The following is a 16791-nucleotide window of genomic DNA, read 5'->3' as shown; positions in this document are numbered from 1 at the left end:
CTCTTTGCAACTCCATTTGGGAGTTTCTTGGCAGATACTGGGAGGGGTTGCCATTTCCTTCTCCAACTCATTTTACAGATGAGGAAACTGAGGCAAACAGGGTGAAGTGACTTGCCCAGGGTCACACAGCTAGTAAGTGTCTGAGACCAGATTTGAACTCAGGAAGATGAATCTTTCTGACTCCCAGGCTCAGCGCTCTTCAAACTATGGCACCACCTAGCTGCCGAAAGCCCACTCCTTTTCCTCTTCCCCCCAGTATAAATGCAGGTCCATGTGATCCCAGAATTCCTCATGGAAGCCCAGAGGCCACAGTGCATAAATTAGTTGAATTGCCCTATAAAAATAAAAAGCATTTTTGAAAGGATTACAGTCCTAAAGGAAACATGCCTGATGCTGAAAGGAACAAACAATTATATCTCTTGCTCTTTTTTTTTTACCTTAGTGAATCCAGGAGACCCCAGACAGGAAGCCCCTCTCTCGATGCAAGTGGGCTCCTGTTCCATATTTTCCAGTCTCAGAGAGTTGCCTTGGGCACCAAAAAGCTAAGTGACCTTTGTTGTTGTTGTTGAGTCTTTTTCTGGTGGTGTCTAAGACTCTCTAAGACCCCATTTGGGGTTTTCTTGACAGGGATATTTGAGTGGGTTTTTTTTTTCCATTTCCTTCTCCAGCTCATTTTACAGATGAGGAAACTGAGACAAATAATGTGAAGTGACTTGCCCAGGGTCACACAGCTAGGAAGTGTCTGAGACCAGATTTGAACTCGGGAAGATGAGTCTTCCTGATTTTAGTCCCGAGGCTCTATCCACTGCACAGTCATTCCTACACAGCCAGAATATGTCCACAGTAGGAATCAAGGTCTTGATTCTCTGACATCAGCCCTCTAGCCAGCATCCCATGCTTCAGATCCATTACCTATTAACTTTAAAGAATGATCTGAAGTTTGTAAGGCTTCAGCTGATATTAGAAAATCTAGAATTCTAGTAAGGCTCTGCCAACAGAGATCAATTTGAACGAGAAAATGTGAAGAAAAATGGAATCATATAAGGCTTAAATGTGCCATTAAAAATAAGCAAAGAGCTGTATCAAATATCGACATGCCAAACGGCATAACCACCAGATTTATAAAGGAAAATGTAATTGAACTGCCAAAGGAATTGGATAGAAAACCAATAATACTGGGAGATTTCAATGACTCAATAATAGAACATGAAAAATCAAACAAAAAGATAAACAAGTAATAAGCTAGAGATGAAGAAACTAACGGAGTTGGGTTTGACAGACAGAAGCAGGTAATTCAATGGGAAGAGTAGAGAGTATGGGTTAGGTGTGGGTTTTCTGCAGTTTGTTTTTAGTACACATGGAACACTGACAAAAACTAAAAGATGAAGTTATAAATAAGTTCAGGAATGAAGAAATTTTCAGCATTATTTATAGACCCCAGGGCAGCATTGCACAATGCCTGGAAGGCTGGGCTCAGAGTCTGAATGTTCAAGTCTTGGCTTCTCACACACACCAACTATGAAACAAGTCACCTAAGCTCTCAGTGGTCCCAAGCAAGTTTGCAAGACTTCAATAGCACGATAGTGACCTGCCTGGGTTGGTAAAAGGAGTTCTCTGTGCTGATGAAATCCCAGGTCCAAACAAACAAAAACTACAAACCACAATGCAATTCAATATTAATTAGTAGAAAATATATTTAAATAGAGACTAAAAAATACTTTTTAAGGAAATGGATCAAAGAGTACTTTCTAGAAACAATAAGAAATGTTGTTAAAGACTCCAGCATTGTAAATAGATTATTATCAATATTTAAGGGAATTCAGCCAAAGCAATACTCAGAGGCAAATTTATGTACCTGAACATTTATGTTAAAAAGAGATAAAAAGAGGAAATTAATGAGTTGTTTGCAATTAAAGACATTAAAAAGGAACAAAGTAATACACCAAAAACAAGAAATCGGAATGAAAAATTAGTAAAATAGAAAATGAACAACTGAATAAGCCTAACAGATATTTAAGTAAAAGTCTTTATCAGATTAACAAAGCATTACTATCATTAACACTGATCATTATCATTAATAATTATAACAATCACTATCATTAACAAAATTAATTTTAATAAGACAAGAAGAAATTGAAATAAATAAAATGAAAACTGAGAAGGGGGTGGGACATCCCAGCAAATTCAGAGAAAAATCACACAGCTATAGACCAACAAGACTGAGAATATAGAGGAATGGTTAGAAATTTTTCTTGTTAATCTGACCCTCTGTGACCCCATTTGGGGTTTTCTTGGCAAAGTTACTGAAGCAGTTTGCCATCTCCTTCTCTAGCTCATTTGACAGATGAGGAAACTGAGGAAAGCAGGATAAAGTGACTTGCCCAAGGTCACCTCCCTAGTAAGCATCTTGAGACTGAATTTAACTCAGGTTCTCCTGACTCCAGGGCTGGCATTCTAACCACTGTGCCACCTGGCTGTCCAGTTGAGAATTTACGAAAGCATAAGATGTCCAAACTGACAAATCAAGAAATCAATTCATCTCAGAAGGAGAAATTAAAGATAATTAATGAGCTACCATGTGAAAACCAAAATATAGCAGATTCCTAATTATATAAAACAAATAATCCCCATCCTATATAAACTTGCTAAAGTTGAAAGATGGCTTTCTTTTTGGATGAGGCAAATATCGTTCCAGAGCAGCAAGGTGACGCCAAAGCACACAGAACACTGGATCTCAAGTCAGGAAGTCTCATCTTCCTGAGTTCAAATCTGGCCTCAGACATTTCCTCGCCATGTGACCCTAGGCAAGTCACTTCACCCTGTTTGCCTCAATTTCCCCAACTGTAAAATAAACTGGAGAAGGAAATGGTAAACCACTCCAGCATCTCTGTCAAGAAAACCCCAAATGGGGTCATAAATTGTGAGACATGACAAACAAATGAACAACATCTGACCTGAGTGGGCAGAACCAGGAAGTTACAACAAGTCAGATTTAGGAAAAACTCTCCAACAATGAGAAGCTGCCCTCAAATGCAGCGGGCTGCCTCATTTCTATACAGGCATCATTTTTGTAAAAATATACCCAGGAAACCACAGACTAGCTAGACTTATGAGCAAAATTAGATATCTGTCTGGGAAACAGAATTCCTATTTATAGCCATATTGTACTTCTAAGGATACACAATAAATTCTTCTCAACTTAATCAACAAATCACCTACAATGAAAAATAAATGGTATACCTGTGTGTATACCATAGAGAAATATGCAATGAAGAAAAGTCATTTAAATATTTCAGACCAAAAACAAACTCTCTTTTCTGTTTCTACAAAAGGCTATATTAACTTGGAAGAGAGAAATAGTTTTCAATCTGGGAGAGGCAAAGACTGCAAGAATATCTTTTATAAACTTCATAATACTATCTCCAAGTAAAATAAAGTACATAATTCCTCATTTCTGAACATCAAAATCCTTGGGATTATTCTAGAAGATGAGTAAAATCCTCATCAGTCTTGGCCAACAGATCATTCCCAGATTCATTAGCAGTACAGATGGCAAAAAAAAGTCAGGAGGGGTGTTCTATATTGAAACTGTCTCAAGGGGCCAGGGGACAGAAACGTGAGAAGGATTTATTATCAATGTTCGTCAGAACAAATAAAACTCTGTTAAGGTTGTTATGATTCTCAAGGGTCCCAAGGGACTTGAGCACAGATGTGAGAGGTAGATTCCATACGGAACAGCTTCCATCCCCTCTCTGACTACAGGGTGGGGAAGGGAAGAGGAGGTTTGGGACGAGTGTGACTATGGATTGGAAAGGTTGGATGGAGTGTGGCAGATTTCTCCACCACCAGGAAGCTGAACTGAAAGGCTTAATGGCAGAGACAAGGAAGGGACAGAGAGATTGTGGGGATCACAGATCTAGTGCTGGGAGGGGCCCCAGAGATCATCTTGTCTAATCCCCCAATTACACTTGATAAAGCATCAGAGGCAATCACAGTGAGGAGGTGAGGGCATGAACCCCATCTCTTGCTATTTGCTAGCTATGTGACCTTGGGCGAGTCATTTGTCAGCTCTCTAGGTCTCAGTGTTCTCATCTATAAGATGAGGGGGTGGGCCTGATGGACTCTAATGTTTCTTACAGCTCCAGATCTATGATCCTATAACTTAATAATACTCAGCACTCACATAATGTTTTAAAGGTTTATAAAGCACTATAAATGTTTAACTCATTTGAGCTTCACAACGACTCCATGAGGTAGGTGCTGTCATCTGACAGATGAGGCAACTAAGGCTGAGAGGCTTGTGAGAGGATGTGCCCAGAGTCACATGGCATCTAAATGTCTGAGGGAGGGCTCAAATCTGGATCTTCCTGACTGAGTCTTTATGTTCTACCCACCATGTCACCCAGCTGCCTCTGAATTCTGTGTGCTGTGCACAGCTTCTCCCATAGCCTAGGCAGCCCTACAGGGGCTGCTCTGAACCCAGATGCCCTCACTCCAAAACCAGTCATTTTCCCACTGAACGGTTGCTTTCCATGTCTTGGTCTGCCCTTGTCTAAATGAGGGATCCCCAGTTGATGAGCTAACTGCATTTGGGAGTCCCTGACAAAAACAGGACATGAACAGAGGAGCACCAGTCATGGGATCAGAGCCAGAAGGGAACCTGGAGCTCACCTAGTCCAATGCTCTCTTAGTCCATTAAGAAGCATGGATTAATCACCTAGCATGCATCGGGCCCCGTGCTAAGCATTAACGATACAAAAAAAGTTTTTAAAAAAATCTGTCCCTGATCTCCAGGAGCTCACCCAGATGAACAACGGAGGCCAGAGGAGAAAAGGGATTTGCTCACAGGTTACAGACAGGGAGTCTCACGGGAAGGCTCTAACTCCCAATGCACTGATCTTTCCACGGTTCCTCCACACCCAGCACTCTGCCTTTCACCATGGGCAGCTGCTTTATTATGCATTGTTCATTGTTTTATCGTTCCTGCGCCCGGCACAAGAGACTGTATACAGTGGGGCATGTTCCTGCCTGCTCCTATATGGAGCCAACTCCATTGTGACATGGCACTGGGGCTCAAGCAGCTCCTCTGGGGAGCAAACTGGCAAAGAACTGGAATGTCAACATAGAGACAACAGCTAAGGCTGTTAGAACCACTTAGGTTAAAAAATAAATAATTTAAACGTAAACAGACACTAAGCAACCTTAGTTGGTCACACTGAGCCTCAATGTTTCCTTAAGAAGATTTTTTAAAAATAAAGACAAGATACAAAAATATGTTGTCTACAAAGGAGATAACTTTTAAGCAGAAAGATACAGGTTTAAAATAAGAGACTGGGAAGGATGTGGGGGAGAGGAAATGCATTATTCATCTCCCCCCAAAACAAGAATTAAAGTCATGATTTCAGACAAAGCTGAATTCAAGTCAGGAAGTATTAGGAGAGATTAACATGACAATGACATCATGACTATAGAAAGCCTTGACAGCAAATGCAAATATTAAATATATATATACATATACACATAAATATGTACTTGTGTATATGTGCATATGTATGGATTGCATGTGCATGTGTGCCTATGTGCACCTGGGGCAGGCAGGTGACACAGTAGATTGAGTGCCAGGCCTAGAGTCAGGAAGACCCGAGTTCAAATTTGGCTTCAAACATTGGCTGTGCTACTGTAGGCAAGTTACTTCACCCTGCTTGCCTCAGTTTCCTCATCTGTCAAATGGACTGGAGAAGATAATGGCAAACCACTCCAGTACCTTTGCCAAGAAAACCCCAAATGGAGTCACGAAGAGTCAGACACGACTGAAATGACTAAACGACAGTATGTACCTAACAGCATAGAAAATAAATTTGCAAAGGAAAAGTTAACTTAATTTCAAAAGGCACTAGATAGAAAAAAAAATAGGGGGTGATTTCAATATTAAACTTTTTAAAGATAGGAAATCAAATATGAAGATTTATAAAGGAAGAAATTACAAAAATAATGAAAAACTAGATTTGATAGATGGAAAGAAACAACTACTTTTCATTCAGACGCTCGTAAGACATTCACAAAAATATCAATCACCATCTTGAGTAAGAAGAGCTTATAAACAAATGCATAAGCAGAAATTTGAAGCGCTATTTTAACAAGCCATAGCACAATTATAAGAGTAACCAATGAAGGAAATACGATCAGAACATACCGGTTTAAATGGAGACCAAAAAATTATTTTCCAAGAGTAGAAGGGGACAGGTGAAAGACCAAATTCAATGGGGGGAAAGGATATTAAAGTAAATGGCAATAACATTACACATAAAAAAATGTGTGCGGTCCAGGCATAACCTGGGGATATTTTGCTTTCTCTGCCTTTTTAATTTCTCCTGTTCCCAGGGAAATTCATAAGGGGAGCATCGCTTTGACCAGAAAGGAGAACAGGTTCCAGGTACTATGACCAGAGTTGGCCTAACTTGCAAAGAAGACAGGATAAAAGGGTTGGGGGCTGTATGCTGCAACCTTCTCTTCTTCCTCTTATTGGGACTTGGGAACAGAGAGGAGCAACAGCCACAAGGAAGCAGCGTGCGCCAACCAGGGACCACATAGGCCAGTGTTACCCAGAGGCTGCCGAGCTCGGCAAACCAACACTAAACTTGCCAGTTATGAAATTATTGAGTCAGAGATAAGAGTAGTTCGTGTTTTACTCATTGTTTCAGAGAGAAGGCTGACTTCCTCCCTTCTTTGTGAGCTTTCTCTGTGGGACAATCCAGGAAGGAAATGGGGCATGAAAGGAGTTAGTTAGCAATGACTCTCTCCACACAGGTGGAAGAGAATGTGTCCATTGCTTTAAAATGTTCATTCTACATACTTCAAAGCTGTAGTGAATGACTGGTTGCCCATCTAAATTGATGGGTACAGAGGGGAAAGAAATGAGCAGTTAAACTATTCTGAGATGTGGGGGCCAGAGCTAGATCCCTGCAGTAATTTTATCTTAATATTAATATTTCATCTTCTGAATTAGGACTCTGGGAGCAAGGGATTAAACTCCACTTTAGTGGGAAAGAATGAGCAAAAGTGAGGATTGCCATTCAGAATGAAAAGCAGCCTAGATTTGTTCAGGCTTTGAGCACCCTCTAATGACCAAGAGTGGTGCTGCAGTCTACTGAAAGGTTGCTAGCCCATATATCCGTCCAGTAGAGCCCTTTATTGGCAGATTTGGATACAGCATTCCGAGTTCATTCAAACCTCTTGTCTGGATTTTGACCTATACAACAGCACCAGTAAGCCAAAGCCAAACACTGATCTCCCATGCCTTAATCACGGTGGCAAAGAAACTTCTACGAAGCAAATTTATTTCTATGAATATATATATATATATAATATATATGTTGGAATAGAAAAATTAATGAACCGAGCTTTCAGTTTTAAAAATTCAAAAGTCAACTTACTGATGTACCCAAAATAAGCATGAGAGATGAGAATCAAAGGAAAAATTAGCAGAACCAAATGCAAATGAAAAAGGTCTTTTTTTAAGACAATACAATTAATAAACCTAAAGAATAATAAACCTTGCTTAAGCAAAAATAGAAGAAAACCAAACTGCTAAATATAAAAGGGGCGAAATCACAATAAATGGGGAGTAAAGAAATTTTTTTGAGAATATTTCCCACAAACACATGCAAACAAAACTAAATGTAAAAGAAATTATTACAGAATAGACACATTGACAAAGTAACAGGAAACCTAAATAAAGCCATTTCAAGGTAAAAAAAAAAATGCCCCTGTGCTTAAAAAGATCCCAAAAGTAGATGGATTTGGGTGTGAATAATATGAAATCCCCATGCTACATAGACTGCCTTCAAAAAGCAGAGAAAGGAAGCACTGCACTTAATTCTAAGAGACAAATATTCTTCTGATCTGCAAATAAGTGCAGGGTAAGTCAAAAAAAGAAGTACAGACTAATATTACTAGTGAATAGCAAAGCCAAAAAAAGATCCAATAACATGCTGACAAATGTAATCCATAGAGTATTTATTATAATCAAATTGGATTTATGTCAAGAATCCAAAGATGTTTCAAGATTATGGGGAAATATATATAATCACATAATAAAACAATTAAGACCATATGATTGTATCAAAAGATTAAGTCTTTGATAAAATGCAAATAAATTTGTTGGGTTTTTTTTTAAACACACACAGAATAACAATAGAAAGGGGTTTTTTTCCTTGACACAATAGAAAGTATTTACCTAAACCAAAGATTCTGCATTACACGTGTAGCACCATCTCCACGACTCCTTTCCCCATTCATGACATGTTAGCTCACCAGAAGGCAATGACAATTTTCTCGTCTCAGGTTTATAGGGATAACCCTGAGCAGATGGAGATTTTCTAGTATTATTGCTTACAAGCCCCCATCTAGTGTGTTCTCATATGATTATCCATTAGCCAGCCAGAGTTAATTAGCTTTTAGGAAGAAATATTTTACTAAGGTGGCATAACAAAAATAGTTTGTTAAAAAAAAACCCAGGGCGGCTAGATGGTGCAGTGAGTAAAGCACCAGCCCCAGAGTCAGGAGGACCTGAGTTAAAATCCAGCCTCAGACATTTAACACTTACTAGCCATGTGACCTTGGGCAAGTCACTTAACCCCAATTGCCCCGCCTTCCCCCCTCCAAAAAGCAAAGAAAAAAACAAAAACCTCACCCCTCCCCTCTCCTGTGAGAGTCTAGGACACTCTCACACACAAGGTCCCTGGGAAGAGTAAATTCAAACTTAAGAGAGCACAAGGATTAGCACAGTGCCTGGCACATATTAGGGGCTAAATACATGCTGATTGACTGGCATGTGAAGAAGCTCTCTTTGTGGGGGACTCATGAAACTCCTCTGGGTATACAGCTCTCTGCTGGGCATAGCAGATTCCTAAAACCACCTTTCATTCTTGTATCTAGTCTGTTCTTGTCTCTTAGTTTTCAATACAAAAGATATTATCAACTAAGCAACAGTATTACACCAAGGACGCCAATACCAACACTAAATGAAGCCCAAATTTTCCAAGCCTTTCGTCATTGACAAGACCATTCTCTGGTCTGTTGGGGGAGGAGGGGAGGAGAATGAGACATGGATTCACTTCTACCCCCTTGCTATTCTACGATACAGGTTCAAAAAACCCGCCTTCTCAAGACCCTCTCAATGTTGCACTTCTTTCTTGTTCAAATCCCTGGGATACAGGCCCAGGGATATGTCTCATCCTTCAATCATTTCTGACACTGTTCCATGTGTTACCATGTGATTTCTTCCAACGGTTCAAAAACACTTCAGCTTTCCAAATTAAGGACTTGTTCACACTTAGTTTACACTTTTGTAATTCAATGGAGATAGCCAGGCCTTCCTCTAATACATTGAGATAGTGATGAAAAATGCCCCTTGTGTGTGCCGTGAGGAACCTAGAACATTTCCCCACTCAAACAGACGATAGGCAAGGCTGCCTCCCCTAATTCTGTACCAGTGTCTCCCATGTCACACAATCAATTTCAAAGTTGAGATCTTAAGAGTGTCCTTGTATCACCTCTTCTGACCACCATCATTGTATATTAAGGCTTACAGCAAAAATACAAGTTGAACTAAAACTAGTTGTTAGATTTGTGATTATTCTCCTAAGGAAAAAAGTTCTTAAACTGGGGTTTGTGAACTTTTCTAAAACATATTTTGATAACTAATTTTCAAAATCAGTTATTTCTGTAGTAATCATATGTATGTGTATAAATATATATATATATGTATATATATATATATATATTCATTTATAAACATTATCCTGAGAGATTGGTCTATTGACTTTACCAAACTGCCAAAGTTGAAGGTGCCACAAAGAAGTTAAGAAGACCTGCCCTGAGGTGGAGCCAAGATGGCAGAGTACAAACAGGACCTCCACACGGCTCCAGCTCCCACCTCCTCTGATACATGTAAAAAAATGACTCAAAACAAACTTTAGGGCTACAGAACCCACAAAGTGACAGAGAGAAACTAATCTCCTGCTGAAGTCAGCCCGGCAGGCCAACAGAAAGGGTCTATTGCACAGGGTTAGGAGCCAAGCACAATCCCAAGTGAGCCACGTGGTTCTGGTCCCAGAGCAGCCCCAACCAGCAGCTGCCAGAGCAGACTTCAGGAGAGTGAATCACCAGCAGCTGTGTCAGTTTCCAGACTTCTCAACCCATAAATGACAAAGACTAAGTAAAAGGTCAGTGGGGAACTCTGTTGAAACTGGGTGGAGAAGAGTGGGTTCTGGCCCCAGCCCCCCCAGGCAAGAGGTGGTGGAGACACGCCGCTGCCATGTGGCTACCTCCAGAACTCCTGGCCTTTAGATCATAGGGGGACCAAGAGACCATTCAGAGGGTCATAACTCTTGCTTTAACCTGCTTGGATCTGGATTGCAGCCTTGTGTGGTGGTCCTGGGGTGTGTGGCCAGGTGCCAGAGCATGTAGGGGTTGCAGAGAGGATGCTCTCCTAATAGCTCCAGCAGCTGCAAAAACCCCAGCGATTTGGGACAAAGCTCTCTGCAATCTGGAAGCAGAGTTCTACCATGCCAAAGAGCTCAAAAGACAGGTAACTGGCTGGCAATATGAGCAAGCAGAGGAAGCACAATCAGACCATAGAATACTTTTTTGGGGACAAAAAGGATCAAGGCATGGAGCAGGAGGAAGACAACAAAGTTAGAACACCTGCATCAAAAGCCTCCAAGAAAAATGTGAATTGGTTACAGGTCATGGAGGAGCTCAAGAAGGATTCTGAAAATCAAGTAAGAGAAGTGGAGGAAAAATTGGGAAGAGAAATGAGAATAATGCAAGAAAATCATGAAAAGCAAGTCAATAGCCTACTAAAGGAGACCCAAAAAATACTGAAGAAAATAACATCTTAAAAAATAGACTAACCCAAATGGCAAAAAAGGCCCAAAAAGTCAATGAGGAGAAGAATGCCTTAAAAAGCCAAATTTGCCAGATGGAAAAGGAATTTCAAAAACTCACTGAAGAGAATAATTCCTTCAAAATTAGATTGGAGCAAATGGAAGCTGATGACTTTATGAGAAATCAAGATACTATAAAACAGATCCAAACAAATGAAAAAATAGATGGCAATGTGAAATATCTTATTGGAAAAACCACTGACCTGGAAAATAGGTCCAGAAGAGATCATTTAAAAATTACTGGACTACCTGAAAGCCACGATCAAAAAAAGAGCCTAGACATCATACTTCAAGAAATTCTCAAGGAAAATTGCCCTGATATTCTAGAACCAGAGGGCAAAATAGAAATTGAAAGAATTCATTGATCACCTCTTGAAAAAGATCCCAAAAAGAAAACTCTTAGAAATATTATAGCCAAATTCCAGAATTCCAAGGTCAAGGAGAAAATCTTATAAGCAGCCAAGAAGAAACAATTTGAGTATTGTGGAAACATAATCAGGATAATACAAGACCTAGCAGCTTCTACACTAAGGGATTGAAAGGCTTGGAATATGATATTCCGGAGGTCAAAGGAGCTAAGATTAAAACAAAGAATCACCTACCCAGCAAAACTGAATACAATGCTTCAGGGAAAGATATGGTCATTCAATGAAACAGAGGGCTTTCAAGCATTCTTGATGAAAAAACCTGAGCTGAAGAAAAAATTTGACTTTCAAATACGAGAAGCATGAGAAGGCAAACAGGAAAAAGAAATCATAAGGAACTTATTAAAGTTGAACTATTTATATTCCTACATGGAAAAATGATAATTGTAACTCATAAGACTTTTCTCAGTATGAGGATAGTTGAAGGGAATATATATGTATACATACATATATGTATGTATAGAAGGGTGTATGTGTATATAAATATATATGTATGTGCATATGTACATGTATACATAGAGAGCACAGGATGAGTTGAATATGAAGAGATGATATCTAAAAAAAAATAAAGAGGTGAGAGAGGAATATACTGGAAGAAGGAGAAAGGGAGAGATAGATAAGGGTAAATTATCTCATATAAAAGAGGCAAGAGAAAACTGTTACAATGGGAAGGTGAAAGGGAATGGGTCAACCTAACTCTCATTGGATTTCTCCTAAGGAGGGAACAACATACACACTCAATTGGATATTTTGCCCTACAGGAAAGTAGGGGGGAAGGGGATAAAAGGGGGGATGATAGAAGGGAGGGCAGATTGGGGGAGAGGGTAGTTAGAAGAAAACACTTTTGAAAAGGGACAGGGTCAAAGGAGAAAATAGAATAAGTGAGGGGGGGATAGGGTGGAGGGAATTATAGTTAGTCTTTCACAATGTAACTACTATGGAAATGTTTTGTGTAACTACACATGTACAACCTATATTGAATTGCTTATCTTACCAGTGGGGGTGGGTGAGGAGGGAAGGAGGGGAAAAAATCTGGAACTCAAAGTTTTAAGAACAAATATTTTTTTTTAATTTCTTTTTACATGCAACTGGGAAATAAGATATACAGGCACTGGGGTATAGAATTCCATCTTGCCCTACTAGAAAGTTGGTGGGGGGGGTGAGGGAGGATATAAGAGAGAACAGATTGGGGGAAGGGGTATTCAGTAGGCTTGCTATTTTGGGGTGGGGTAGGGAAAAGATGGGGAGAAAAAATCTGTAACTCAAAATCTTGTGGAAATGAATGTCGAAAACTAAAAATAAATAAATAAATTGGAAAAGAAAAAAAAAAAAAAGGAAGATGTACCCTAAGGGACAGTGATCATTTAAGGAAATAGTTCAGAATTCTTACCTTGATTCTCCATCTGATAATTTAGCAGACAAGATACCCTTCCTCTTGGCCCTAGAGGATAATTCCGCTGTGGAGAGAGAAAGGAAGAAGGAAAAGTAGAGGGGAAGGAGGAGGAAGAGGAGGAGGAGAAGGAGGAAAAAGAAAAGAGAAGGAAGGTAGAAAGATGAAGGGAGGGAGAGGGAGTAAAGGAGAGAGAGGGAGAAAAGAGGAGAAGGAGGAAGAGAGAGGGAGGGGAGAGAGAAATGGAGAGGGAGAAGGGGAGAGGAGAAGAAAAAGGAAAATGAAAGAGGGGGAAGGGGAGGGAGGGAGAAGAAGAAAGGGAGAAAGGAGAGAGGGAAAGAGAGAGGGAAAGACCTGGATTAGCCATCAGAGAAGTACAAATGACAATATTCTCAAGGTAATGCTTTTTGGGGAGTGGTCAACTCTAATTGATCACTTAATTATATCAGCTGAAAAAAATGTTTCTATGTACATCACTCAGATGTTCATAGTTTCTACTAAAACAGCTCCTAAACCTTTAGTAACTGTTTTAAAAAAAAGTTTAATGGATAACTTGTTCCTACATCACTTTCATTTGCTTTAAAAAAAATAAAATAAAAAGAAGGCCTGAGTTCAAATGTGGCCCCAACACTCCTTACTTGTATAACCCTGAGCAATCACTCTCAGCCTCAGTCTCCTGCTGTGAGGATTAAATGAGACCAGACCCTGAGGCACTCATCAAGCTCCACTCCCTCATTTTACAACTGAATCAAATGAAGCCCAAGAGGTTAATTAACTTGAAGTTAAGCTAGGAAGTGCCAAGGTAGGATCTGAATCCAAGTCTTCCTGGTTTCATATCCAGACCCTTCTCATTTACCAGTCCAGGTTACTTCCCAGAGAGAAAACAACTCCTCTTCACTGTTTTTGCTGCTAACAGGCAGAGAAATTATAACCAAATCAAAAATCACTCTCCTTGAGAACAGATCTGCATTCTTTCTCTCTCTGTATTCCTAATGCCTTACTCACAGTATTTCAATCAATAAACAGAACATTTATTACACACCTACTATATGTGCTAGGCACTATGCTAAGTAGTAGGAATACCATAAAAAAGAGCAAAAGATGGTCCCTGCCCTGAAGGAGCCAACAATCTAACGGGAGACAACAAGCAGACAAATATGTTTGTATAAACAGGGTAAGTTGGAATTCGTTAAGGAGAGAAGGCATGAGTGTGTATTGTGGTGGCCGAGGAAAACAGCACACTGAAAATCAGACCTGGATGAGATGCCCAGATCCACCACATGTGAAGACACCAACCTGAACAAGGACAAGCAGGAAAACAAGGGGAGGGCTCTCTCAAGAGACAGAGGGACCTTAGTTGGCACCTCAGGTTTTTTAAGGTTTGTAGAAGAGAAAAAAAATAAGAGGATAAATACAAATGAGCAGTGTGGTTCTATAAAATGGTACCAGGAGTACAACAGGTCAGAATAAGCTGAAGTTAGGAATGCCAAGGACAGTGGGGAGGTAACCAGGATGCCCTGGAAAGGGCACAGACTCTGGTGTCAGAGGACCTTGGCAACCTGGAATAAGTCACCTCCCCTCTCTGGGCTTCGGTCCCTGAATGAAATAAAGGAATAGAGAGGTGTCTGGTATTCCTTCCACTCCCAAATCATCATCATAAAAAGGCATATTGTTTTTTAGTCTGTGAGGGGGAAGAAGAGCAAAGAAGAGATGGTCAGATGGCAGTAGGAAGGCAGAACTATTGGAAACAACGCATCTCCATCAGGCATCAGGAAAGCCCGCATGTCTGTCTGTCTGTCTGTCTGTCTGTCTGTCTGTCTGTCTGTCTCTCTCTCTCTCTCTCTCTCTCTCTCTCTCTCTGTCTTTGTGTGTGTGTGTCTCTCTGTGTCTCTCTCTCTGTTTTTGTGTGTGTCTCTCTCTCTGTGTCTCTCTCTCATTAAAATGAGAGGGACCTGACCCGATAGAGCCCTACTCCAGATCAGCTACAATTCACCTCTCAGAGTGCAAGGGTTGAAACAATCCCGTTTCTTTAAGAATGCCTCCCAATGCCTTCAAGTAGAAGCAATCCATGGACTAGGGAACTTCCTGTCTAACAACTGAATTTATATATTCCTCTTAGCCTGAGGGGCTATGGATGTTGACCTGGGTGGGGGGAAGAAGAGGAGAGGGGAGGGGGAAAGAGAAGAGGGGAAAGAAAGGAGGGAGGAAGAGGGGAGGGAGGAAGGAAGGGGGGAGGGAGGAAAGAAGGGGGAAGGGGGAAGGGGAAGTTAGCCCCAACTGCCTCAGGTCTCTACCACAACTTTCTGGTTTGCCACAGTCACAACTGGTGCTGACACCCACCTTCCCAGTTCCACCAATATCCTAGGCCACAACAGAAGGGAAATGGAATTTGGTGAAAGGAGCACCAGTTTGACAATCAATATTGCCTGGGCCTCAGCTTCCTCATCAGTAAGATGAGGGGGTTCAATTAAATGACCAGAGATGGCTTCTGAGTTCCCTTCTTGATCCTAACCTTTGAGTCTATTCAACTCTTATGTTGCTTCTCTGCCAAGGAGAATGATCTTCAGAAGGGGGAAGAGAATAAATCCAAACACTAGGCAACTGGAACACAGGAAAAGTAACCTGAAAGAAAGCCTGGTGCATTAAATCACCAAGGCAGACGAATTACAGCACAGGCACTAAAAGACTTTGGGGGGGGTGGTAATGAGTCATCATCTATGATGTCTGAATAATTGTGGACAATAGAAGACGTGGGAAGCAGGACTGGAGATGGACCAGTGTCCCAGTTTTCAAAGAGAGAGAGAGGCTGGGAAATCTGACTTTGATACCAGGCACAAGTCCAGACACATTATTAAAGGGATGGTTCATGATTCTTTAGAAAGAGAAGTGATGATCACTAGGAACCAGCAGGACTTCCTCCAAAACAAAGAGCAGAAAAATGTTATGAACATAGTTTAATAATTTTCAGCACCTTCACAAAGACTCTCGGGCTATCCTTGTCAAATCGAATTGAGAAAGGGGGGGCTAGGTAATAGTGGTTAGATAGGCTCAGAATTACTTTAATAACCATATCCAAAGACTGATCATTAATGGGTCTACATTATCTTAAAAGGAAGTCTCTGGTGTAGCATCCCCAGAGACCTGTCCTTAGTCCTATCCTATTTAACATTTTATCAATAACTTGGATAAAGGCATAGACACCAAATGCAGATTATACGAAGCTTGTAGGTTGTTGTCACATTAGGCAACAGAGTTAGAATCCAGAAAAATCTCAGTGGATTAGAGAAATGGACCAAATTGTGTATGATTTAACTGAATAAAGCTTTTGTTATTTTGACAGAGTTGACATTCTAGGAGTAATTTATGCCCACACTCTCATTTTCCTAAACCACATAAGGCATTAATGAAGTGAACCAAAGGTGGGCTTGTACTCTTCCTGTAGTAATATCCATATATTCTGTGATTATTCAATAAATTAATAATTCAATAAATTCAACAAAATCCAATAAAATTTAAAAATTAATAGAACTTTATAAAGTAGCGCTCCACATAGATTCAAAATTTCAAAATCAGTCTACCAAGGAGGAGATGAGAGATGTGGCCAGACAGTGGATCAAGTGAGCAAACCCAAACAAATCCAACATGATGGCAACACAAATTAAAGCCATCTTAGTTGGGACTGAGGAAGTCATCTAGAATTAGGCAAGGTTAGCATTCCCCTGGACCCTGTCCCAGCCGGACCAGATCTGGGAAATAGTGTGTGGAGCGGTGGGCGTTGACAAAATGAGGCACGTTCAGAGGATGGCAACTAGGAAGCAGGTGGCCTTTCCTGCCTTAGAAGAGCAGGACTTGATATGACAAAAGGAAGGGCCACTTAAGACCGAGAGGGGATGTGGTGACAACAAACCCCTGGCTCCCAGAAACAAGGCTTAGGCATAAAAGAATTAGGATTGCCTATGAAGCCAAAGACCTACAGAGTATTATCATTAGGTAATCAATCCAAGGTCAGCTGGGTTTTTCAAGGCAA

At 40.5% G+C, this 16791-nt stretch overlaps 1 protein-coding gene across 1 annotated transcript in view; it reads right to left on the bottom strand.

The window, feature by feature from the left end:
* Positions 1 to 16791, bottom strand: part of ANKMY1 (ankyrin repeat and MYND domain containing 1) — a 139101-nt gene that overhangs the window by 32096 nt on the left and 90214 nt on the right. The window contains exon 15 of the mRNA XM_069089165.1: positions 12765 to 12831. Coding sequence (XP_068945266.1) covers positions 12765 to 12831 — 67 coding nt within the window. The remainder of the gene's footprint in view (positions 1 to 12764; positions 12832 to 16791) is intronic.

Source organism: Petaurus breviceps, unplaced genomic scaffold (genome assembly GCF_028583685.1).
Source record: "Petaurus breviceps papuanus isolate PSGF00001 unplaced genomic scaffold, PetGlider_PUasm1.0 186, whole genome shotgun sequence".
In the NCBI taxonomy this organism is placed as follows: domain Eukaryota; kingdom Metazoa; phylum Chordata; class Mammalia; order Diprotodontia; family Petauridae; genus Petaurus; species Petaurus breviceps.
This window is presented reverse-complemented; position numbering and strand designations above follow the sequence as displayed.